The 25,020-nt window shown below is 44.7% G+C and overlaps 1 protein-coding gene across 3 annotated transcripts in view; it reads left to right on the top strand.

The window, feature by feature from the left end:
- Positions 1 to 393: 393 nt before the first annotated feature.
- YPEL1 (yippee like 1) overlaps positions 394 to 25,020 on the top strand; it is a 42,547-nt gene continuing 17,920 nt past the window's right edge. Inside the window, exons 1-2 of one of the 3 annotated variants that reach the window (XM_063454466.1) lie at positions 394 to 468; positions 7,003 to 7,281. In XM_063454466.1, the coding sequence (XP_063310536.1) occupies positions 7,165 to 7,281 (117 nt within the window). In that variant the 5' untranslated portion in view covers positions 394 to 468; positions 7,003 to 7,164. The other 2 variants (XM_063454465.1, XM_063454464.1) reach the window with 2 other exon arrangements.

Genomic DNA, 25,020 nt, shown 5'->3' with positions numbered 1-25,020 from the left:
GAGTTATTATACCAGTGATATTATTAGCCATGTAATAAACCAGCATTGCCCCTCCCCCTCTGTGACATCAGGGCTCAATGCCGCCTGAACCACTGCATGTCGTCACGCGCCTGTTGTTTATTCCATGTGCGCGCTCCTGCCCCCAGAGCCGCGTGCTGCGCGGGACTGCGCCTGTTGTTAAGAACCCAAACAGTCTAACAGACGCCCGCCTCTCATACATGATTGGCTGAGGAAGCTGAATGCCACGAGAACCAGCCAATCGGTGCTCCGGTTCTGCCGACAATCAGCTGTCATCTTAAACCACGCCCATCTACTGTACTCCCCTCCTCTACCGCAACCAAAACATCCTTTGTCTCGAGGCAGCCTTTGCTTCCTATTGGCCTGGAGCCTCAGGAGCAACGCTGTGATTGGCTATGATGCGGAAGGGCTGGCTCGCTGATTCGCCTGCTCGTCTCCATTGTTTACGCTGTACGTTGATTGGCTGCTGAGTTTATGACGCTAGAACGCTTCCAAACGCCGATTGGTTAGCACTGCCACTCTTTTCGTGACGTAATGATCCCGCCCCTTCTCCCTGTAAACCGCCGTTGAACGTTTTCTAGTCAGAAACAAAACAAAAGCGGCGGGAGGAGGAGGAGGTGGCGGCAGGCAGTGAGGGCCGCTCGGAGAATGCGCGGCTTGGAATCACGCCGAGACACGAAAGACAAGCGGCTTAGAGGCGGCAGCAGCAGCACTGAGTGAGGACACGGGGGAGGGGAAGGAACTCAGAGCATAACAAGGGGGAAGAGCCAGTGTCCCCAGATGGTGTGCACGGGGAGACCATTGTGTCTGAGCAGGAGTGGGGTGCCAACCGAGTGATTCGGGTAAATGGGCTCATAGGGGGTGACTGAGGGGGGAGAGGAGGCAGTGCGACAACCAGGAACCCCGGAGGGGGGGGGGGGATGTTTATTGAATCACGTAATCCTAATATCTATAGACAATAGCCAGCCATGGGGGGCACACTGTCAGACAGCCATGCACAGCCCATGGGGGGCACACTGTCAGACAGCCATGCACAGCCCATGGGGGGGCAAACTGTCAGCCAGGCAGGCAGCCCATGGGGGGCAAACTGTCAGCCAGGCAGGCAGCCCATGGGGGGCAAACTGTCAGCCAGGCAGGCAGCCCATGGGGGGCACACAGCCAGGCACAGGACAATGGTGATGGTGGGGAGCTCTGTCTGTCTGTAGGTTGCCTGCTGTCTGATCCTGTTCTGTGGGGTGAGCTCCAGGCTGTGCTGCGTTTCTGGCTAAGGCAATAGTGGTCAAGTTATGGGAGTCCAGCTGTTGTGGGCTCTGCTTATTGTGCTGCTTATTTCTAGGACTGTAGTTCACAATAACTGGACTGCCATGGGTTAACTCATTGGTCGGTGTGTTGTGTAGGTCAGTGAATAGCAGTTATAGTTATAAAGATAATCCATTATGGATTTACTTTAGATGTTACAGGCATCACTATGGTGTCAGCCATCTGCTTGTAAACAGTTAATGATCCAACCCCAGGATGGTTGTTTGAAAAACCCAAGTGGCAATTATCTTGGTGAGGTAATTTGCCTTTCTTAAATGTGCTGGCAGAATAACACAATGACAACAAATCCCCTTCCTCCTCTGTGCAGCTTTGTCTTCTGGCACATAATTGGTTAAGCAGGCTGGTGGATAGTTTATATGTAATTGAAGTTACATATTGCGTATGCCATTCTCTCATCTGCTGAGGAATATGCTATTTTGGTCGAGTGATGATAAATGCCTAGTAGCGTTCAGTATATTACTTGAGGCTAGTAAGAAAAACAATCACATTAACCCTTTCCTGTTATTCCACAAAGAACAATACACCATAGTGAATTCAAATGACATGTTTAATCTGTACAGTTCAAAGTGATGGCACAGTAATTTGTTAGTTCTTAACACTTTGCTTCTGAAACTACTAATTAGAAGACGCTGAGATTATCTGTAATCGTGGATTGATTCATACATGTATACAAGCTTTTGGTACTTTTAAGAGCATATTATGGCTGATCTAAAGAAACGCCTTACTAAAGGAGACAAATTGCGAACCTTTTGGTCTTTTTGTTTTCTCATCTCAAAATTGAACAACAAACTAGTCTTTTGATTTTCTAGTATTCTTTGCTTAAATTGAGCTTTGTGATATTGGCTTGACTACCACTCTCCTTTTGTCACGGACACTGATTAACCATATATATTGCTGACAGTGTAAATTTGCTATTTATAAATTGTGAACAGTTGGTTGCACAATGTAATTTACATTATTTGCATCCACCAGACAATTATCATGGGAAAACAAATACATTGCTTTAAGTGTATACCATGCCTTTTTATAAATTTGTTTTGCTATATCTTTACCTGAGTGTTTGCATGCACTTGCTTTGTCTGTCCATGAAGGAGGCTGTCCATGTGTCACTGGGTGATTACCCCAAGCTGTCACTGAGACTTGCCTCACTGGCTGAACGTTTTCTATTTATAGATTGAAGCCAGCAGAGTGTTTCTGAAAACAGCAGCTTCTTTAGATGTCGTGCCTCAATTGTATTCCTTTGCCATTGAAGGAAAACGAGTATCTCTGACGTTTTATGAAAGTCTCACACATTTTACTTGTGTGGTTGTTTAAAAAAAAAAAATTGTGTTCAGCAACATATGGGATTATGTTCCTTCATTACTTTACAGACATTTTTTGATTTTATGAATGACTTCTTTGTCCTTCTAAGTAAGATACATGGAGGATTTAACACGTTTTTTTTTCTGTGTATACTGGAAGTAGGAGTTATGTCATTGCAGTTTATTTACAGTGAAAAGTGGTAAAATGTAAACATAATTTCAGATTACCAGACTTAGAAAATGTTGTTCCACCTAAGCTATTTAAGTTTTCTGTTGCGTGTGCATTTAAAAAAAATAATAATTATATATATATATATATATATATATATATCTATCTCTATCCTGATCAGTGAGCATGTGTCTCTTCTCTAGCTTTTACCCTTGTATACTAATGATTTTAAACTGCACACATTCTTTTATTTCCAGAGGTTTGATGTTCATACTAATATACAAGACAAAGGATAATGCAGAACAGCCATGTGCTTTTCTCCTTTGTTTGAAGATGGTCTAGCCAACCTCAACTTACCTCTGTTTGGAGAAGTGTTACATTGTGTGCAGACTGTCTAATAGAGAAAATCTGCATGGACTTAGTATGCATGATTAAACTGTCTTAATCACTGCGTCTGGAGCTTCAGTGCTCTATCTAGTATAATGTATATCCATTTTTTTATTTTTTTTTTAAAGAGCGAACAGCTAGACCTTGAAAGGCTTCTGTGCGTTTAAAAATGTTTTCCTGTATGATATCACATTTATTTCTTTAGTGAAGAAATAGGCCAGTATTGTGTTGACAAGTCACATTTACTCTACACATGGTTAGGTAAATTTGTACACTGTGTATATGTATATACAGTGGAGACGATCAGGTTAAACAGTTTGCAAATTTTGTTGTAGGTCACATTTCATTAAGCTAGCCTATAGCCTTCTGTGAAGTTAATTAGGATAGAATGGTGGTGGAAATGGGACTGGACACATTGGGCTGGATATTCTTACCAAAGTACGGGGTTTCTCGGTTTATTTAAACTATTTCCCTGTAGACCTTAATGGGGAGATTACTATTCACTAAGTTGAGTAAACTATGCTATGTGAGTCCAGCTTGTTTTATTTGTAATGGGTAAGATAACCCCATCAAGATCCATTTAAAACAGTTAGCTGTCATCTAAATTTCTGTCTAGACGTTTTAAGGCTTGTGTTTTATTGCTCTTACACTAGTGCGGATACATGTAGTGACTGCTTGTTATGGTATACTACACAATGATCTTTCTCTTGAGTGTATCTATCTGCCCACACAGTTCTGGGCAGAAGGAGCTTTTTCACAAGTGGGTGGCAACTTTGTTACTGACAGTCTCCTCCACTGTTCACCTTCTCATTTATGTGTTATGCCTTTCTTTGTACATACGGTAGTCTTGGTTTCTTGTATGTTTGTCATTTTCCCCAAAACTTGCTAAAGCATGTTGTCATTTTGCACACTATCAACTTAAGAGGAGATGTTAAAATTGTGTGACTTTTCCAGATTAAGCAGATTTGTTTGGGGACTTCTTATGCAGAGTGTAATAATATTGTGACAGGTTCATTAATGCAAACTGAGAAAATTTAAATAACCATTTAATGTTTGAGACTGCATTTCAGCTGTTCAATGTAAATTCTGACAATGTAATTTACATAAAAAGTAGAATGAGATACAGAAGTCATTTGAAAGTGAGATTTTCTCCTGATGCCGCCGTATGATTGTTCTGTCCAAAATTCGTTTTGTGTCCCTGTTTACCAATGTGCTGAAATCAGCATTTATTTTACAGCCATGTCTTGTATCTTATCTGTAGCTACAAGGTTTCCATCAGATTCACATAATCCCAACATGCAAGGTGGCCAACTTGACAGGCATGCAATGCATCTATTTATCCATTTAAATATTTGTCAAATTCATCTAGAATTAACCCCTTCCTTTTGTTTCTTCCCCTTTCTCCTTCCCGCTCAACTCTAGAAGCTATATATATTCTTTTTTTACCTCTCTGCATGTAGCTTGTGCAAACAAGGGAGGTTATTTTGGTTGCTGTCTGTTATTTCTGTCAAGCTGGTTTTACTTTCTTACCTCTCTATCCAAGGATACTATTTGTTTAGTTTGGGTTTAGCTGTACAGTAATGTAAAGACTGCTGTGTTTTATAGCATGTCTGTATATAACTCACTAGTGTATTTTTACTTGAGTTGGCTCTTAATTTGGTTTTCAGCTTGCTAACCGCATGAAGGAGGAAGTGAATCCTGTGTAATGTTTACTGTGTCAACTCTCTCACAGACAGAGTATTTTCAAGTCTGGCTCTGTTGAAAGTGTTTCTATATGTGAAATACTTTTGTATAGCATGTTTGCCTCTTACAAGTTTTGTTCTTCAATATTGAAGTGTTTTGGGTTTTTAACACCAGACTCGTGCTGTATACTACATATTTCTTCCCAAAACCAACATTGTTTGGTAATCTATTAAATACAAATATGAAAAAGTAGCCTCACACACACCTACATTGTCTTGCACCGGTCCAAATGAGAATTGTATTTTGAACGGACTGTATTCATTGTTGCTTTAAACTAGTTTCCCTGTTAGCCCCAGAGTGCCAGAATTTGCATTACAAGTAAAAACAATACTGAAATAATTTGCACAGTTAAAGGGATACTCCAGATCCATAAAGTGCTTTAGCTTGCTGGCGACCTTTATTTGTAAAGAGTTTGTGTCCTTCCCTTTTTATTTTTATTTTTATTATAATTTTCTTTTCTTTTAGATTTTACAAAAATTGTAGATTTCAATAGAAATTGGCATTTTTAAATAAATTAACCTTACCCCCTTCCCCCTTCCCCCTCTGTTAGACAACTGGGACCTGTTACTTCCTGGTACTTTAGTTTTGATGAGTTGAACAGAAGAGGCAGTCACCTTCATTGTGAAGTCTGTGATTGGACAGCCACAGAATATTTTAATATGCTTTTAATCTATAGATTATAAAGAGGCTTAAGAGATATGTACAGCACTGCACATTTACAAGTGCTACAGTATATCATGCATCGTCCTAAAGTGCAAATCGTTATTTTCTTCTTGGTTTTGTAGAATTGTACACAGCACTGGTATGAACAATAACAATTTGCAATAATTTAATCTGTCCCAATAATGTTCACAATAACGTTTGTAGCAGTTGGTAATCTCTATGCCACACTAAAGTGCATGCTTCAATAAAAATGTAACTTTCTTGAATGGAAACTTGCACTTCAGGTATTGGCTCACATTTTTTTAATGGGGGAAACGTTACAACAGTTTGTGGGATTAGATTGATATTTTTTTTTTTTTTAAGGCACAGGATAGAATTACACACATAAGGGAAGCATTCACAGAGAATGTTTCCCTTATGTGTGTTTAATTCTATCTTGTACCTTTAAAATCAATATATACCATGTAAGTCATCAAACCGTTGTTACATGGTTTGACAAATTACTCCTTCAGGGCACTCCAAGCACGATAACCACTTACAGCTTACTGTAGTGGGTATGGTAAAAGGAGTTCTTCTTTATTTTATTTAATACTCTGGGCTACCTTTTATAACTTATGATGCTTTACTTGTTTAGAAAACCTTTTTACATTTATTAGACTTTAAAAGCCTTACTTTGGCTGGACTGTTAACTTTTTCTTTCCCCGACTGGTGGTTCTCTGATAATGCTGTGGGCAAAAGTTGAAGTAAGGGTTTCAAAGACTCAATATTGTTTCTGGGACTAGATGAGTGGAATAACTGGTTGGTGCATGGAATGTCACTGAGGATGTTGGATGGTTATTTTGGAGAGGACTTTGGAAGCGGTCTGGACTTTCCTAAAGTCCTATGTTTAAATATTTCCCTATACGGAATGATTATCCTCAGCCAACCTCTGAACATTAGAATGTTATGCTTGATGCCACAAGGAATGGTTGTGTGTAGGTTTTTTTTTTCTCTCCCTGGACTCACTCTTTTTACCTGAAGCAATCTATTGATTTTCTTTCTAATGTCTACGAGTTGTTCCTACTCCATGGAAATCCACTTATGGATGAGGCACAAAAATACATTTTAAATTGCACTTCTTACACAACTACATAAAGTGAATGGAACATTTAGGGTTTTATAACTCCCTACTTATACTGGCTAATGCTTCTGGAGATCTGTATAATTAATAGTTCATTATATTGTAAATATATTTCTATCCATGTTAGTATTGAATGTTAAGTCTAAAAATAAATGTATGTTAAAAATCCAACATGGTAATTCATCACTTAAAGTGTCTTACTGTTAATTTCAGGTTCTAAATAGTTGCATAGATGAAGTTTCTTTTATTTGATGGTAACAATCTGTCTCTTGTTTTTCTAGGTTGACTTTCTCCCCTGGTGTCTGTGTGGAAAGTGCCACACACTCCCTAAACCAACAACGGCTTTTGCTTGCATTTTCCAGTGTTTCTTTTGTCAGCGAGTGCAACAGAGTTGTAATTCTTCCAGTGCCAGCCCGGAGCTGAGTGAGGAACCACAGGCAGACATGGTGAAAATGACCAAATCAAAAACTTTCCAGGCTTATCTGCCGAACTGTCACAGAACTTACAGCTGTATACACTGTAGAGCACACTTAGCTAACCATGATGAATTGATATCCAAGGCAAGTTTCTCCTTTTTGCCCGATTCATTAATGCTCATTATATTAAAAATACATAACAATTGGGTATCCATTCAGTAACAAATATTAGAATTCCTCATTACTCCACATAGGCGTCTAGTTGACCTGCGTTCTTATCCTAGCACATTAGTGAGCTATCCAACCAAGTCTGCATAACATAATGGTCCACAACCGTGTTGATCTAGTTCGTGCCCAGACTCTCTGAAGTTATGAGGTGGGCCGGTGTGTCCATAAGGCGCACAGTGCTCCCTCCTGATGGGCGCTCTGTGTAGCGTGGCCGAGCAGTCCGAACTTGTTTCCTGTACCCGGCCAGACTGAAAGGAAGTGCTCACTGAGAGAGCACTTCCCTTCAGTCCGGCCGGGTACAGGAGACTGAATATCCTGTACCGTGGAGACAAGACAGGGGGAAGTTACACTTTGGGAGATGGGAGGGGGAGGAAAAAATGCCAGGGGAGAGGGGGCAGGAAAGAAGACTATTGGACAGGGGAGAGAGGGGGCAGGAAAGAACACTAGGGGTGGGGGTGGGGGGGGCAGGAAAGAACACTAGGGGTGGGGGGGGCAGGAAAGAACACTAGGGGTGGGGGGGGCAGGAAAGAACACTAGGGGGCAGGAAAGAACACTAGGGGGCGGGGGGGGCAGGAAAGAACACTAGGGGGCGGGGGGGGCAGGAAAGAACACTAGGGGGCGGGGGGGGCAGGAAAGAACACTAGGGGGCGGGGGGGGCAGGAAAGAACACTAGGGGGCGGGGGGGGCAGGAAAGAACACTAGGGGGCGGGGGGGGCAGGAAAGAACACTAGGGGGCGGGGGGGGCAGGAAAGAACACTAGGGGGCGGGGGGGGCAGGAAAGAACACTAGGGGGCGGGGGGGGCAGGAAAGAACACTAGGGGGCGGGGGGGGCAGGAAAGAACACTAGGGGGCGGGGGGGGCAGGAAAGAACACTAGGGGGCGGGGGGGGCAGGAAAGAACACTAGGGGGCGGGGGGGGCAGGAAAGAACACTAGGGGGCGGGGGGGGCAGGAAAGAACACTAGGGGGCGGGGGGGGCAGGAAAGAACACTAGGGGGCGGGGGGGGCAGGAAAGAACACTAGGGGGCGGGGGGGGGGCAGGAAAGAACACTAGGGGGCGGGGGGGGGCAGGAAAGAACACTAGGGGGCGGGGGGGGGCAGGAAAGAACACTAGGGGGCGGGGGGGGCAGGAAAGAACACTAGGGGGCGGGGGGGGCAGGAAAGAACACTAGGGGGCGGGGGGGCAGGAAAGAACACTAGGGGGCGGGGGGGCAGGAAAGAACGGGCAGGAAAGAACACTAGGGGAAAAGAAAACACTATGGTTTGGGGGGAGAGAGAGGAACATTAAGGGTTGGCACTAAGGTACATGGAAGGGAAAAGGAACACTGGGGTGGGGGCACTAAAAGATAAGGGAGAGGAACATTATGGGGGGGGGGGTGAAGAGTTCCTACCGCACATATTTGCACTCAAACACACTGCATCCACCACACACTGCATTTACTGATACAATAATCTCACTGCATCCATTACACACACACACAAACACACACACACACACAAATATTCTTGAAAACATATAAAAAAAAAAAAAATTGACTGGCATTGATTTTTTTTTTTTTTTCCTCAGAATGGTAAATGTACAGAATAATGGTAAGCTATCGGCCTGAAAGTTCACAGTTTATCGATATCGGTTGATATATCTATCTCTATCACTCACAAACACACACACACTACAAACATTTCAATAACTGTTTTGTCACAAAAGTCCTTGTTGTATGATGGGGAACAAATAAACCCACTCAACAGGTTAGAAATTTAATACGGAACCATACCATTGCTGCACATTTGTTGGGCAGAAGAAGGCATGTTGGAAATTGCCAACAAGAATTGAGGGATTGAATTGGTGGTGCTGTGCAATAACTCTAAGCTACGTTACCACTGTATCCCAATTGATTGTTACTTTGAGAGTGTCCTAAAGACGTCCCCGGTTTAATTTCAAACAGTTTAGGAATGACTTCACATAAATCTGGCCTTGTCCTAGCACTCCCCATTGATAATACAATTTAAATTAAGTGGCTTGTAGTAGTTGTGGTACGAAGTATGGTACCAAGACCTGGCTTGTTGGCTGAGCGCATTCAGCTGACACTCGCAGCCACTGCACTGCACATGGTCGTGCTCTGTACAATAGCTTCCAGCTCTGTCTTCCAGATGCAGTAAGTCAAGTTGTTACAAAACTGACTCCCAAAAGCTCCACTAAGCTAAACAGGGCCATGCTCATGTTTTAGTGTCAGCTGAGTGCTCTCAGCCAATGAGTGGTCCTGGATTGACCAAGCAAGTGGAGACATATGACTTCTTCTGCAGGATAAAGATGGATGCGGCACTGGAGAACAATGCAAGCCATCAAACCTTTCTTAAATGGTTTGACAAATTACTCCTTCAGGGCACTCCTTTGTTTTAATTTTTTTTTTTTTTATTATATATATATATATAACCTCTACAGTAAGCTGTAGTGGTTACGGCGCTTGGAGTGCTTCTTTATTTTATTTAATCCAGTTTAACATGTTAATAAATTCTTATTCGACCATGGCATCTTGCATATGGACTCTGTGGGGAAAACAATGGGTTGAGATGAGCACTCTAAAATAGCAGAGAATGCAGTTAGGATATACTAGGATACTCTGCTTATATATCTTGCCCACATTCCATACATTGATTTCTATAAGGCTGTAATTTGATGTTGAGCCCTAAATAATATTGTATAATCATAATTATTCCTCTCTGATTGTCCTATGCAAAAACTAATAGTTCTTCCCTTCTGTTGCTACATCTACAAATGAAATATAAAGATTTCTGTACCAATCAGTCAGTGTCTGTTTTTTGTTTTTGGATTTTTTTTATTTTTTTTTTATTCTTTATTTTGTTTGTGCAAAGGATTAACAATTATGCATTCAAAGCCATAAGTGCATAGAAGTATCAGTGTTTCAACAAGGGTATCAGTATGGCATAGTTTAGACCTGCACATTTTTCAATAGGTTACTCAGGCGTAGTGTGTCCATTGTAAGAAACTAGAAATAAAAGCATATCATACTTTGAACAGTAGGTATAAACATGTATGTGACAGTACATACATGTATGTGACATTTTAGGCTTATCACAGTATGCTACGACACAGTATGTATACAGTACATGTAAAGCAGGCCTCTCAATTAACTGTGGTTACTGTTTGTGGTAGGAGCATGCTGCGATGAGCGATGCCTGTATTTAGTGGGGTATTTATCGTCCTGGGGTTCCGAATCTGAAACTCAAGGTCTAATCCTTAAAGGAGGCGGAGGCGGAGGGGGGGTGGGGGCAGCAGGGAGATGTGGGTTGGGATATTGCTACAGCTGTGTTCGTCTGGCGCGTGAGGGGGTGGGTTCAGAAGTCCTCGGTTCGTAAGTCGTCTATGGTGTGTGGCGGGGGATCGGTCGGGTCCCATGGGGATAGTTGGGGTTGCGACTTGTGGTGGGGGAGGGGGTTGTATGTGTTGGTTGGTTGGTCTAGGTGGCTTCCTTTCTTGGTGGTGTCGGGGGAGGGGGTTGTATGTGTTGGTTGGTTGGTCTAGGTGTCTTCCTTTCTTGGTGGTGTTGCACTAGCAGAGGGTTATGTGCGATCGGGATTATCAGGGAGTGGGTGCGGGGGGGAGTAGTGCAGGTGGGGGATGGCAGAGACTTGGGGTAGGCGGGGTGGGGTGTGAGAGATGAGGTGGGGGCTCGTGCGCAGGTCCGCATCCCAGCTCCCCCCGGGCCCGGCGTCTGCGTGTTCGTCCTGGGCCATCTGGTCCGATGATCCCTCCATCAGCGCTTCGTTGTCATTGTTTGGTCCCTCCAGGGGCAGGAGCCCCCCAACTGCTCCTGAGGGTTGTGTGTTTTTCTCCGTTCGCAGCGGGGGAGGCGAGACAGTGGTACCATGTGTCATGATAGCGCTGTATGCGCCCCGCCGCCGAGAGGATTAGCTCCTCAATGCGTCTAATGTCTTCCACTCTGGTCAGCCATTCTCTCAGCGTTGGGGCCGTGGGTTTTTTCCAGTGTGCCGGAATAAGACTACGTGCCGTGTTTAGAAGATGCGGTATCACTGATCTTTTGAATCTGGTTATGGGGATTGAGGTTAGTTGGAGCAGGTAGATTTCAGGTGTGAGTTGTAGGTTCGCATCTGTTATGGTCACTAAAACGCGTGGATCGCCTCCCAGAAGGGTTTGATGAGTGGGCATGTCCACCAGATGTGGAAGAGGGATCCCAGTTCCCTCCTGCACCTCCAGCAATTCTGGTTCGCAGGTGGCTGTCATTACGGATAGTTTCTCAGGTGTCCTGTACCAGTGCGAGAGCATTTTATACCCAGTTTCCTGGAATTTGGTGGCTATTAAGGCTTTGTGTATGAGTGTAAACACTGTGGTCCATTGCTCTGCAGATAATGTGTGTTCTAGGTCCCTTTCCTAGTATCTAGTGAAGTAGGGGAGGGGCGCATCGGTGTGAGGCGTAATTTGCAAGCGGTAGAGAAACAAAATTGCTTTCAGTGGGGTTGGGGGGTTCGTTCACACAGTCTCGAAGGTAGAGAGCGCTCGAGCTGCTGAGTCCAGCCCAGTCATGGTCTTCAGGAACCTCGTCAGTTGATGGTATTTGAAGCGGAGTAGCCAGGCGTGCAGAGTGTTCGGGACCAGGTCTCCCAGGGGTGTGATCGTGCCCTGTTTGTACACGTGCTTCAGCCTGCAGGGGGACGGTAGTCCCAGTGCCATGGCGTAGCGGGGGTACGCCGCCGGAGGGAATCGTGGGTTGTGTGATATGGGGCATAGGGGTGAGGGCTCCGGGGCCATGTCCTTATGTAGTGCCAGTCTCCTCCAGATGATCATTGTGGCATTCAGAGTTGGGTGTTGCTTTGGCAGTTCGCCTATCATGGCTTTTGGTAGCCACGGGAGGAGAGAGAGAGAGGCGTCTGCGAGAAGCTCGCCTCTATCGGGATCCAAAGCTTGTCTTTCGGGTTGTGTCCATTCTATCAGCCGTTGGAGGTGGACAGCCTGCCGATATTTTGCCAGGTCCGGCAGTCCCAGACCCCCATTTAGCTTAGGTTTGGTGAGGGTGGCGAAGTTCAGTCTCGCTCTTCTACGGTGCCACACGTAGTCTGCCATTGTCCTACGGGTTTGTGCGAGGAAGGATTTGGGGATGTGTATTGGTAGGGTTTGCAAGAGGTATAAGAGACGTGGGAGTATATTCATTTTGAGTACACTGATCCTCCCTAGCCATGTAATTGTTTTTGGATTTTAAAGCCCAATTTTACTTCTGGCATAAATGCTCTCCAATTCCCACACTTATCAGATAGTCCTGAAATTATTTTTATTTGTTTTGTATTTAAGAATTTGGTATATTCTTTTTTTTTTTTTTTTTTTTTTTTTTAATTCTTTATTTTGGGTGTGCACAGAATAAACAGGTAGCCGGTATGCGCCACAACAGCGGCATCCAGTAAAATAGGTAAACATGAGTATTACAAGTCATGGCATACGTTATACAGGCACATTTTTTAGTTATTATAGGATTACGATCGTTTAGGTTGACGTTTAGTTTCAAGATGTTAGCATAATGCACGCGCCATGCAGAAATAGGTAGGAGAGGGACAAAAGAGGAAAAACATAGCTCGTGCAGAGAACGTACATACACGAGCATTCTAACCATTGGGTTATTAGTGTGAAATCTCACTTTTTGCCTATGCAGTGAGAGGATGAGAGTTCGTACATTTCTAATTAGAACAAAAACACGCTGTAAACATTTTGGTTTCAACTAAGGTAGTATAGCTCGCTTGGGGTGACATTTTTGTCGCTGCTAATGTCAGACATATAAAGATCTATAAGTCACATAAGTAAAAGTAATTGCTGGCACAAAACAGGTTATACAATGAGCAACTTAGCTTTACTGGCAAACCGATCTTCTGGTGTAGTGTAAGCAGTTCTTTATAAGGCAGCTAGGTTGGATAGCTGGGGAGGGTACTGCCGGCACTAGGTATAAGTAATAAGTGTGATATGATAGCTTAGACTATGCAGTTAGATACAGTAAGCGTGTTACACATTTCTATGGACAGCAGGAGGGAGATTGTCGGGTAGACAAGTTGATATCTAAAGCCTCGCTTGCAACTACAGTATACAATAAAAGAAAGTAAAATGTTAGATGCACATGGCTGCACAATCAGGACACGCTTGGGAGAAAATTTGCTGAATATATTCTCTAGTTAGCTTCACATTTTTATGTAATAGGCAGGATAGTATAGAAAAAAACAATGCACATTTTTATAATATAGCATGAGGCATACGCGTGAATATGAAAACAGTGCCAGTGTTTGATTGTCTTTCATGACTAGCTTGTGGACTATAGCACTGTGGTAGATGAGTATATTTCCCTGGGGGCCCCCAAGGTAAATCAGGCTTGGAGTCTCGTTATGGCTATTTGAGGGTTGGAGCATGGTAGCGCATTGGGTTAAACTGGGGTCGGTCTGGGCTCAGGGTGTGGGCACCGGGGGTGCATTGCTGGGGTACCATGGTACCTATACTCAGCCTCGAGGTCATCCAATGCCATGCGGGGGCTCTGCACTTCCCAGCCCTGAGAGTCTCGTGGTGGAGCCTTGCTGCTTTCCCAAGTGACGGTCTGCATTCAGGAGTCGCTGTGGAAGCCCGGCTATGGAGGAGCGGCAGCTTCTTCTGTGTGGCTTCAGAGGCCGGCTAGCCTTGTGAGGCAGGTGCCGTGCTGCAGCCCTGTCTGTTTGTGGCAGGCTGGTTGTGGCTGTATGTGCTGTCTTTCGCATGCTGGGAAGCTTGGTTGTTTTCCGGTGCGTGGCCCGTGTGTGCTGGGAGCCAGGTTTTGTGGTCCTCCATTTTCTGTCCCTCTGTATCTTGGATGCAGTGGTTTTGTCACTGGAGCGGTGAGGCAGTGTATGAGGCGATTGATTTGGCTTGGTAGGTAGTGGTGCTTGTTGCATGATCCGTCTGCTCTCCAGCTTTCTCCAGAACGCATTGAAGAGAGCATCTAAGCGTTGGTGTATAGTGCTTGCCTCTCTTTCCGGCACTGGAGTACTCGTGGCAGCCGCCATTTTAATTGCACCCCCGGTTTCCTCGCTGGGGTTTGCGACCCTGCCTCAGCTCTTTGGAGGATCAGGGAGGTCAGCAGGATGGGAACCGGGATCACCCCCACCGGTCCAGAGGGGGGGGAGAGGGGCAGCAGAGCGCCGATCAGAGAACTGGGGGAGCGGCCGTCTCACTCCAGCTCAAGCCTTCCCAGGCCGCAGACCTCAATCGGGTTACTTTGGTACCGAGCGGGCACTTGAGGGGTATCCCCGTGTTCACCGTCAGCTGGTGAGTGTTTGAGTGCGTGAGTTAGGGCTGTGGCTGGTTTCGGATCGCTGTTAGCACCGATATTCCGGTTCTGGTGCGGGAGCTCAGACGAGGTGCGTCTGATCCGATCGGCGGTCAGGCCCCGCCCCCCAAGAATTTGGTATATTCTTAAATGTGCAGGTTATCTGAAAAGAATATTTGTTTAAAAAACTACCTTTATATCAGAATTACTAAATGGAGTCCAGTAGTCCTTTGGTGCGTGTAAGTTTTGTTGTGAGATGAGATAATTAGAACTGCATTGAGACACTATGATCCTTCTGGGCTATACAGTGCTCATGATCTGTCTGTTAGAGAGATGCTAAAACTACCGTATAAGCCGACCCGAATATAAGCCGAGGCCCCTAATTTTCCCCCCAAAACTGGGAAAACGAATTGACTCTAGTATAAGACTAGGGTGGGAAATGCAGTAGCTACTGGTAAATTTCTAAATAAAATTGGATCCTAAAAAAATTATATTAATTGAATATTTATTTACAGTGTGTGTATATAGCTGAGTCTTGGTGGGGGGTGGTCAATTTTTTTTTTTTTTATTATTTTAATAATTTTTTATTATGATTATTTTTTATTTTATTTAATTTTTGTTCGTCCCCCCCTCCCTGCTTGATACATGGCAGGGAGGGGGGCTCTCCTTCCCTGGTGGTCCAGTGGCATTGGCAGTTCAGTGGGGTGGGAGGGGGCTCGCAGAGAGTTTACTTACCGCTCCTGTCAGCTCCCTCCTCTTCCACGCCGGTCCGTGCAGCTCCCTCTGTCAGCTCACACTGGAAGTCTCGCGGCCGCACTATGACCCCGCGGCTCTCGCGAGACTTACACTGGGAGCTGACCGAGGTGCTGAACGGACCGGCGCGGAGGAGGAGAGGTCAGTAAACGCTCTGCAGCCCCCACAGCCCCAGTCTGTATTATGGCAATATAAATTGCCATAATACAGACACTGACTCGAGTATAAGCCGAGTTGGGGTTTTTCAGCACAAAAAATGTGCTGAAAAACTCGGCTTATACTCGAGTATATACGGTAATAGGATAATGATTGTCTGACACTGTAAAAAGGCTAGTTTTCAAATGGATGTTTCGTGAGACTACAAAACCTGCAATTGCTTATGCAGACTTCCATTGACAAAATTCAAAACTCTCTAGTGTTATAACGCTATATGAGGAATTCATTAAGATAACTCTTCTGTATGTGTGTTGGTTTTATTTTGTTTTTCCTTCAATTTGGAACTCCTCCTCCTAAAATTAAAATTCTCTTTAGGATATTTGCAAATTAAAACCTTTTTTTCTGAATAGTTTTATCTTGGCATCTACACAATTAGGCCATTCAGCCATTACTTAATACAAAATAGCTGATGATCTATAGAGAGTGCATGTACAGCATGTGTTCAGTGGACTTACCAGTTAAGTCTTTGAAACAGAAGATGTAATGATGTGAATAAACTTCACTTGGTGCAGAACAAAATATGCATTCCCTCACCTTGTCATATTCTTTGTTCTTTTTGATGGTGTAAAAGTGGTTTTTTTTGCAACTGTTGTACTGATCTATTTGTAATTTACAATCAAATTTGTGTTGTGGTGTCCTTCCTTCCAGACTCAAGTGCACCCATCTACTACCTTGGCAAACAGAGCTTTTATAGTGGGACACTATAGGCTTCAAAAAAAACTTTAGATTAATGAAGCAGTTGTGTAAAGATCATGCCCCTGAAGTCTCACTGCTCAATTCTCTGCCATTGAGATGTTAAATAACTTTGGTTTTGTCCACTTTGCTTTGTCACACTTACCCTGACTGTGACTGACACAGCCTGCATGAAAACAGTGGTTTAATTTTCAATCAGATGTTAAAAGGAAACTATAGTGCTAGGAAAACAAAGTTGTTTATGACTTCTGGTAGACAGACACTAGAGGTGGAGTTCATCCAGCAAGGTCATTTTTGCAGTTTATCAAAAACTGCAATAATTACAGTTATTATTATTATTATTATTATTATTATTGCCATTTATATAGCGCCAACAGATTCCGTAGCGCTTTACAATATTTTGAGAGGGGGGGATGTAACAATAAATAAGACAATTACAAGAAAACTTACAGGAATGATAGGTTGAAGAGGACCCTGCTCAAATGAGCTTACAGTCTATAGGAGGTGGGGTATTAGAAACATTAGGATAGGAAATATCAAGTAGGAGTGAAGCAGAGCTGGAGGAGAGAGCAAAGCACTATCCCATAGGAGAGCAAGCGACAGGTATGTAAGGGAGAGATTACTCTGGGAGGCCATACGCTTTCCTGAAGAGATGGGTTTTAAGGCCCTTCTTAAATGATTGAAGACTAGGGGAGAGTCTGATGGCAGTAGGCAAGTTATTCCATAGGAGAGGAGCCGCCCGTGAGAAGTCCTGCAAGCGTGAGTTGGCCGTACGGGTGCGAGCAGCGGTCAGGAGGTGGTCGCGGGCAGAGCGGAGGGTACGAGGAGGGGCATACCTCTGGATCAGTGAAGAGATATAAGAGGGGTTGGAATTGTTCAGTGCTTTAAATGTATGGGTTAATGTGATGTAATTCCAGTAAAATACAAGTTTAGCAGGCTAAGATTGCCACAAGGCATATGTATGTATATGTGTTTGTAGTACACGTAGCTAAGATACTGTCATCACTGTACTGACCAGGTGCAGGAATGTAAGAACTGGAATTACGCGTCCCTCTCCTTTGTATCAGATGAGCCACGTGGTTAGACCGGATGGATGAGTTTAGACTCTATTTATTAAATAGGTTAAGGGTATGTGTGGGTGTAGTTAATTGTGGGAGGAGCTACAGTGCTATATAAGGAATGTACTCTATGTATTCAGTACTCAGACTTTGCTGTATTTTGGTGACGCTAGTCCCTCTGAGTCCCGATCGGTGATCCAATAAAGAATCTCTTCCTTCCTGAAGAAACCTGTGTCCATCTCTCTGTGCTTGGCTTCCGTCAGTTTCTCCGGTATCATTTGGTGCATTGGCCGGGAAGCTCATCGTTCAACGGTAGCTGAGAGGCAGAGGCGTGAGACGGTCTATCTTTGCCCACGTTCTCTACGGCTGCACCCCTGAACTTCTGCGTGGACCTCCCTTCGTCTCGGCGCCACTGGTCTGTTGTCCAGGAGATCATCGGCCTCTACGTGAGAAGTGCTGGGGTGTCCCCGTCGATGAGTGTGAACTCAGGTTCAGGAACGAGGAGGTAAGATAACTGCTGTTTTAGACGGCAGGACCCGCTAGGGGTATACCGATTGTGCGGTAGGCCCAAAGGGGTTTTTGAATCTGTATCTGCCCCCTCTGTCGGAGGGAAGGAGCGAAGGCGCACCGCTCGATCGAACGCTCTTTAGTCAGACCGTTTGATTTGGTTAGTCAGGCGGGGTCCTGGTGTAAATAGCCCTAGCCGGACACCGGTGTCTTGTCTAGACTAGCGTTCTAGGGTGTATATTACGTTCGCTAGGTCGGAGGGACCGGGAGACTAAGCGGCGCCTGTGTAAATTCGGTTCGCTAGTTCTCATCCTATCTGGGCTAAGTGGGAAGGCGTGTAAATTTGGAACCCACTAGACTTTTGATAGTGCGACTAAGAGGCGCCTGTGTAAATTCGGTTCTCTAGCTCGCTATATATGTGGTGATTGGGCAGTGTGGCTAACCAAAACGGGTGTATATAGTTTTAGGTAGTCCATTCAAGGTACTGGCCAATAGTTTAGTTGGGAATTGTAAATGTGTTAACGATTGTTTTAGTAAAGTGTATATCTTGTTAGATAGCGCGAGCTCAGCCGTCTAGCGAGAGTGTTAATAGTGTGTTGCTGTATTATAGTGCACGGTACCATAACCCTGTATATTTACTGACATTATATAATAAGTACTAATCATTGTCGTCCATTGCATGTTTAACACCATAACCACTAATAATTGTATTGTGACCTTAACTTGTGCTTTGACCTATGCTAACCGTACTGTAACCGCTATTTGTAAAAGACGATGTTACTGGGGTGTGTTATAGACGGGTAATTCGTATATAGAGAATTATAGCGTGGGTGACTGTATAGTTACGCCAAAGGGCATAATATTGATTATATAGTGACTGGTGTAACAGCTGTGTGTGTACGGGAATTCCCTGAGTGTTTATTGTTATTGTGTACGTTTCACTTGATAACCGTACCACGTGGTGCTGTTGCCAGAGGAAACGGGTGTGACTGTTGAATAGTACGCGTGTATAGTAATCGTTGTCGACGACGTTCCACTGTTAAATATGGGTGCGTCGCAGTCAACGATTCCGGATCCCTTAGGATGTATGGTTAAGAATTTTAAAAAGGGATTCAAAGTTTGTGATTTTGGGGTAAAGATGTCTCCTGTACGTTTGGTCACTTTGTGTACTAGGGAGTGGCCTACTTTGGTTGCGGCATGGCCGCCACGTGGCAGTTTGGATCCAACTCTGGTACAGCGCTTACACGTGGCTGTATCGGGTAGGCCTGAACTTTACGGCCAGTTTCCTTATATTGACTGTTGGAGACAGGCCGTAAATGACTCGCCAAAATGGCTCCAGACATGCCACGAGGAGCAGTGTCGCCTCATGGTAGCTAGGACTTGCTCGTCCACTAGGACTGGTGTTAGGCCCATTTTGGACACGCCCCCTGAGTCCGAGATCCCTTTGCCGCCCCCTTACTTTCCGTTAAGAAGAAGTGACGCAAACGCAGGAAGTCCTGCACCCCTCCCCTCATTACCCTCATCCACTTCCGCTTCCTCCTCCAGTACAGGATCCACCCCCCCTCGTACTAAATCTCCCCTTCCGGAACCAGAATCCACCCCCATTAGAAACGAATATCCTGATTTGGCGCCACTTCAGACTTCCGGTCAAGCTTCATCTAGCTCGGCTCGAAGTGTTTTATTTACGACCTTTTCCCAAAACCGACCTCCCACATCCCCATACCCTATCTCTCCCCGACCGGAACCCATGACTGACGCCTCTCTACGTAGCCCCATCCAAACCCGACAGTTGACTGGTGCCCAACAATTAAAGCACTATCAGATGCCTCTTCGCTTAAATCCCGGGTCAGCTTATATCGATGCCGCAGGTCAAATGGCACACGCTGACCCTGTCTTCGTATATGTCCCTTTCACCACTACCGACCTTTTAAACTGGAAGACCCATAATTCCTCGTATACTGAGAAACCACAAGCCATGACTGATCTGTTCACCTCAATAGTACAGACGCATAATCCGACATGGGCTGATTGCCAGCAGTTACTAATGACTTTATTTAACAATGAGGAAAGGACAAGAATAAATCAAGCAGCCATTAAAGCATTAGAAGATAGAGCCCGTGCTTTGAACCAAGCCAATCCAGCAGCATGGGCCGCGACACACTATCCCAACACCGATCCCGATTGGAACGTAAATGGTGCTGATATGGTTCAACTCAGAGCCTATAGAGACGCTATAATTGCTGGCATGAAAGCCGGAGGAAAGAAAGCCATTAACATGTCGAAGACAGTTGAGGTGATCCAGAAAAGCGATGAAGCGCCCAGTGTCTTTTATGACCGATTATTGGAGGCGTACCGCTTGTACACCCCCTTTAATCCGGAAGACGCAGACAATTCCCGAATGGTTAACTCCGCCTTTGTCAGCCAAGCTTACGGAGATATTAAGCGCAAGCTACAAAAGTTAGAAGGGTTTGCAGGTATGTCAATCTCCCAACTAATGGAGGTAGCTAATAAGGTCTATATGAATAGGGAAACAGAAAGCAAGAAAGAGGAGGAGCGCAAGATGCGTAAAAAGGCTGATATGCTAGCGGTAGCGATCGCAGGCGTAGATAAACGGGGCCCAGATAGAGGCAATAATAGATGGAGTAGGGAGCCTTTGAGTAGGGATCAATGCGCGTATTGCAAGGAAGAAGGGCATTGGAGGAACGAATGTCCGCAAAGAGAGCAGTACGAGAGAGACCAACCCAGGGCAGGCTACGGAAACTTTAGAGGTAGAGCGAGAGGTAGAGGAGGCCCCGGAGGGAGTAATGGTTATAGAGGGAGTAATGGGAACAGAGGAAGTGTTAGGGAAGACAGGTATATTCCAGCAGCGCAAAGGTCCCGCGATAGAGAAGGTAGGGACTTTGTAGGATTGGCTGACACTGTCATGGAGGACTATTGATACCGACCGGGCTCCATCCCCCTTGGTCGAGCGGAGCCTATGGTCGATGTATCAATAGGGGGGAAAAGGAGTGCGTTCATGATCGACACTGGTGCTGAACATTCAGTGGTGACTAATCTAGTTGCTCCTCCATCTGGAAGGACTATTACTGTGATAGGAGCAACTGGAAGAAGTGCTGAAAAACCGGTTCTTAAAAGTCGACTCTGTACATTGGGAGGCCACGTAGTAAAACACCAATTCCTTTATATGCCTGAATGTCCAGTCCAATTGCTGGGACGTGATATGCTATCAAAATTACAAGCGCAGATTACGTTCCTACCAAATGGAACAACATCCTTAAAGTTTAATGGACCTTCAGGTATTATGACTTTATCCGTACCAAAGGAAGAAGAGTGGCGACTTTATACAGTGTTGACTAGCCAAAACCCTAGGAGTGATGAGACATTGTTTAACATACCAGGAGTTTGGGCAGAGAACAACCCACCAGGACTGGCCCGCAATATTCCACCAATAAAAATTGAACTGAAACATGGGGTTTATCCAGTGAGCCTAAGACAATATCACATTCCGCAGAAGGCTAAGAAGAACATCCAATCCTATCTGGATAAGTTCATACGGTATGGTATCCTAAAATTCTGTACTTCCCCCTGGAACACCCCATTGCTGCCTGTTCAAAAGCCCGGTACAGATGAGTATCGACCTGTACAGGACTTAAGAGCAGTCAATGATGCGGTTGTTAGCATACATCCAGTTGTACCCAATCCATATAACCTGCTTGCTTTAATTCCGGGCGGGGCTACTTACTTCACAGTCTTAGATCTCAAAGATGCCTTCTTTTGCCTCCGAATTGCCGCAGAAAGCCAATGTATTTTCGCTTTCCAATGGGAGAACGCTGTAACGGGCTCAAAACGCCAAATGACTTGGACAAGACTGCCCCAAGGGTTTAAAAATTCACCTACCCTATTTGGTTCAGCCCTAAGTCAAGATCTATTGGATTTCGAGTCCATCCCAGGAGAGTGTGTATTGTTACAATATGTAGATGACTTGTTGATAGCAGCAGTTACAAAAGAAATCTGTCAGCAAGCAACGCACGATCTACTACACATTCTCTGGAAGGCAGGATACAAGGTGTCTAGAAAGAAGGCTCAGTTGTGTTTGCCAACTGTCAAGTATCTAGGATTCCATATCTCTGAAGGTCAAAGAATTATGGGGCCAGAGAGAAAAGAAGCTGTCTGCCAAATACCAATACCCAAGAATAGAAGACAAGTGCGAGAATTCTTGGGGGCAGCAGGCTTCTGTAGGATATGGATTCCCAGCTATGCGATACTAGCAAAACCTCTGTACGCAGCTATCAAAGGTACAGAGCACGACCCCTTCTTATGGACCCAAGAACAGCAAACGGCATTTGAAGATGTGAAGAAGGCTTTGATGAGTGCCCCAGCATTAGGTCTACCTGATCACACACGACCATTCTACTTATATGTACATGAGCAAAGAAGAATGGCTGTGGGAGTATTGACACAGTACTTGGGATCATGGCAAAGACCTGTTGCCTACATGTCTAAGCAACTGGATGCAGTGGCCAGCGGACTTCCACCTTGTCTAAGAGCCGTAGCTGCAGCCGCCCTGCTAGTAGCTGAAGCCGATAAACTCACTCTGGGTCAAGAACTTTATGTACGAGTCCCACATGCAGTACAGACGTTGTTGGATTACAAAGGAAATCATTGGTTTAGTAATAGCCGTATGACCAAGTATCAAGCAATGTTGTGTGAAAACCCAAGAGTGCATTTAGAGACTGTAAACACCTTAAATCCAGCTACCCTTTTGCCGCAACCTACTGAAAGTCAACATGATTGTTTGGAAGTAATGGATGAAGTATTTTCAAGTAGACCAGATCTTCGTGATTTTCCCATCCAGAACCCCGATGTTCAATATTACACCGACGGCAGTAGTTATGTGAAAGAAGGGATCCGCTATGCAGGATATGCAGTGACAACAATAGACAAGGTGATAGAAGCTCGGCCACTGGCGAAAGGAACATCAGCACAAAAGGCAGAATTAATAGCACTAACACGAGCGTTACAATTGGCTGAAGGTTTAAGAGTAAATATCTATACGGACTCTAAGTATGCGTTTTTAACCACTCATGCCCACGGAGCTTTGTATAAAGAAAGAGGACTACTGAATTCAGAGGGCAAAGAAATCAAGTACGCAGCTGAAATCCTACAACTATTGGAAGCAGTGTGGGAGCCGAAAGAAGTCGGTATTATTCATTGTCGAGCACATCTGAGAGGTGATGGTGATGTAACCAAGGGAAATCGGATGGCAGATAGTGCAGCTAAGCGTGCTGCTGAATCAGGAAGACAGGAGTATGTGGGGCATATAGCTGCTCTTATACCAACTCCACTGTCCCAATGGACTCCAGTTTATACAGCTCAAGAAGAGGAGTGGTTAAAGACTGAACCGGGAAAGTATTTGGAGAACAAGTGGTATCAGCTAGAAGATGGAAGAATAGTCATACCAGCATCACTAGCGGTAGAAATTGTCCAAAATTATCACAACGGGACACATTCTGGGAGAGACAGTACTGAAGAATCTCTCAGGAAACATTTCTACATACCAAGATTGTCCAACTTGACTCAGGCCATTGTACGCAGATGTGTAACGTGTGCTAAGAATAATGCAAGACAAGGACCAGTAAAGCCACCAGGAGTCCAGTTTATGGGGGGACTCCCCATGTCCGATCTACAAATAGACTTTACAGTAATGCCTAAATCGGGTGGACATCGTTACCTGTTGGTAATTGTGTGCACCTATTCAGGCTGGGTAGAAGCATGTCCTACTCGTACAGAGAAAGCAGGAGAAGTTGTGAGATTCCTGCTACGAGAAATAATACCCCGATATGGACTACCCTGTTCTATAGGATCGGACAATGGTCCAGCTTTTGTTCATCAGTGCCTACAACAACTGACTCATATGCTTGGTATAAAGTGGAGGCTTCATACTGCATATAGACCCCAGAGTTCTGGTAAGGTAGAGAGAATGAATAGAACTATAAAGAACCAGTTGGCTAAAATGTGTCAGGAAACCCAACTTAAGTGGAACGTTCTCTTACCCATAGCTTTATTGCGAATCCGCAGTACCCCTACCAGAAGGATGGGCCTCTCTCCTTTTGAAATCATGTATGGGCGACCACCTCCCGTACTTGGTAACTTAAGGGGGGACTTGAGTCAGTTGGGAGAAGGAATTACCCGGCAGCAGGTTGTAGAGTTGGGTAAGACTATGGAGGAGGTACAGAAATGGGTACAAGATAGATTACCTGTGAATATTTATCCCCCTGTTCATAGTTATCATCCAGGAGACCAAGTGTGGATTAAAGAGTGGAATAATGTACCGTTAGGGCCCAAGTGGAGAGGTCCTTATGTTGTTCTTTTGTCTACCCCTACAGCGATAAAAGTAGCCGAAGTAACTCCGTGGATACATCACTCCAGGGTTAAACCAGCAGCAGTCGATTCTTGGCAAATTACAGCAGATCCAGAGAATCCCTGCAAGATCCGGTTGAAACGCACTACTCAGTCGGAGTAACGAGGAATTATTGTGGATTACAAATTTTATTGTTACAGGTGTGAGTGAGAAGGCCATAATAAAGCCTGTCCGCTTACCAACACATAGTGTATAAGCCAGGAAAGTCTCGAAGGGACACCTGTGAAGACGAGCAGAACTCCATTCCCTGCAGCCCTCACATCCTGGAAGCTGAGGTTCCATCGCACGGACGAAGACTGAGGATGACGGCGAAAGATGTGCTTTTGATTGTGTTTATTTATATGTGTTTTTATATTCAGGAAGGAAGAGGTACCGACACTCCTAGCTGTGAGGTATGCATTAAGACTACGAGAACAGGTAACCATATTTCCCAAACCCTAATTTGGCATTCACAATACGAGTGTAAAGGAGATGTATCGAGATGTAGATACTTAAATATAGATTATAGTGTGTGCCATTTAGGAGTAGGAGAACCTAAGTGCTTCAGTCCGGAGTATCAGCCTCGTACAATCTGGTTGACTCTCAGGAATGGAGATCCTCAGGGGACCCTAATTAATAAAACGGTGTTAGAATCCGTACATTCTTCGGGTGTTCTGCTATTTGATGCGTGTAAAGCGATATCGAGTGGTAGAAAGCCGTGGA

This window comes from Pelobates fuscus, chromosome 5, assembly GCF_036172605.1.
Source record: "Pelobates fuscus isolate aPelFus1 chromosome 5, aPelFus1.pri, whole genome shotgun sequence".
Classification (NCBI taxonomy): domain Eukaryota; kingdom Metazoa; phylum Chordata; class Amphibia; order Anura; family Pelobatidae; genus Pelobates; species Pelobates fuscus.
Note: the sequence above shows the minus strand (reverse complement) of the source record. Positions and strands in the feature narration are given on the sequence as shown.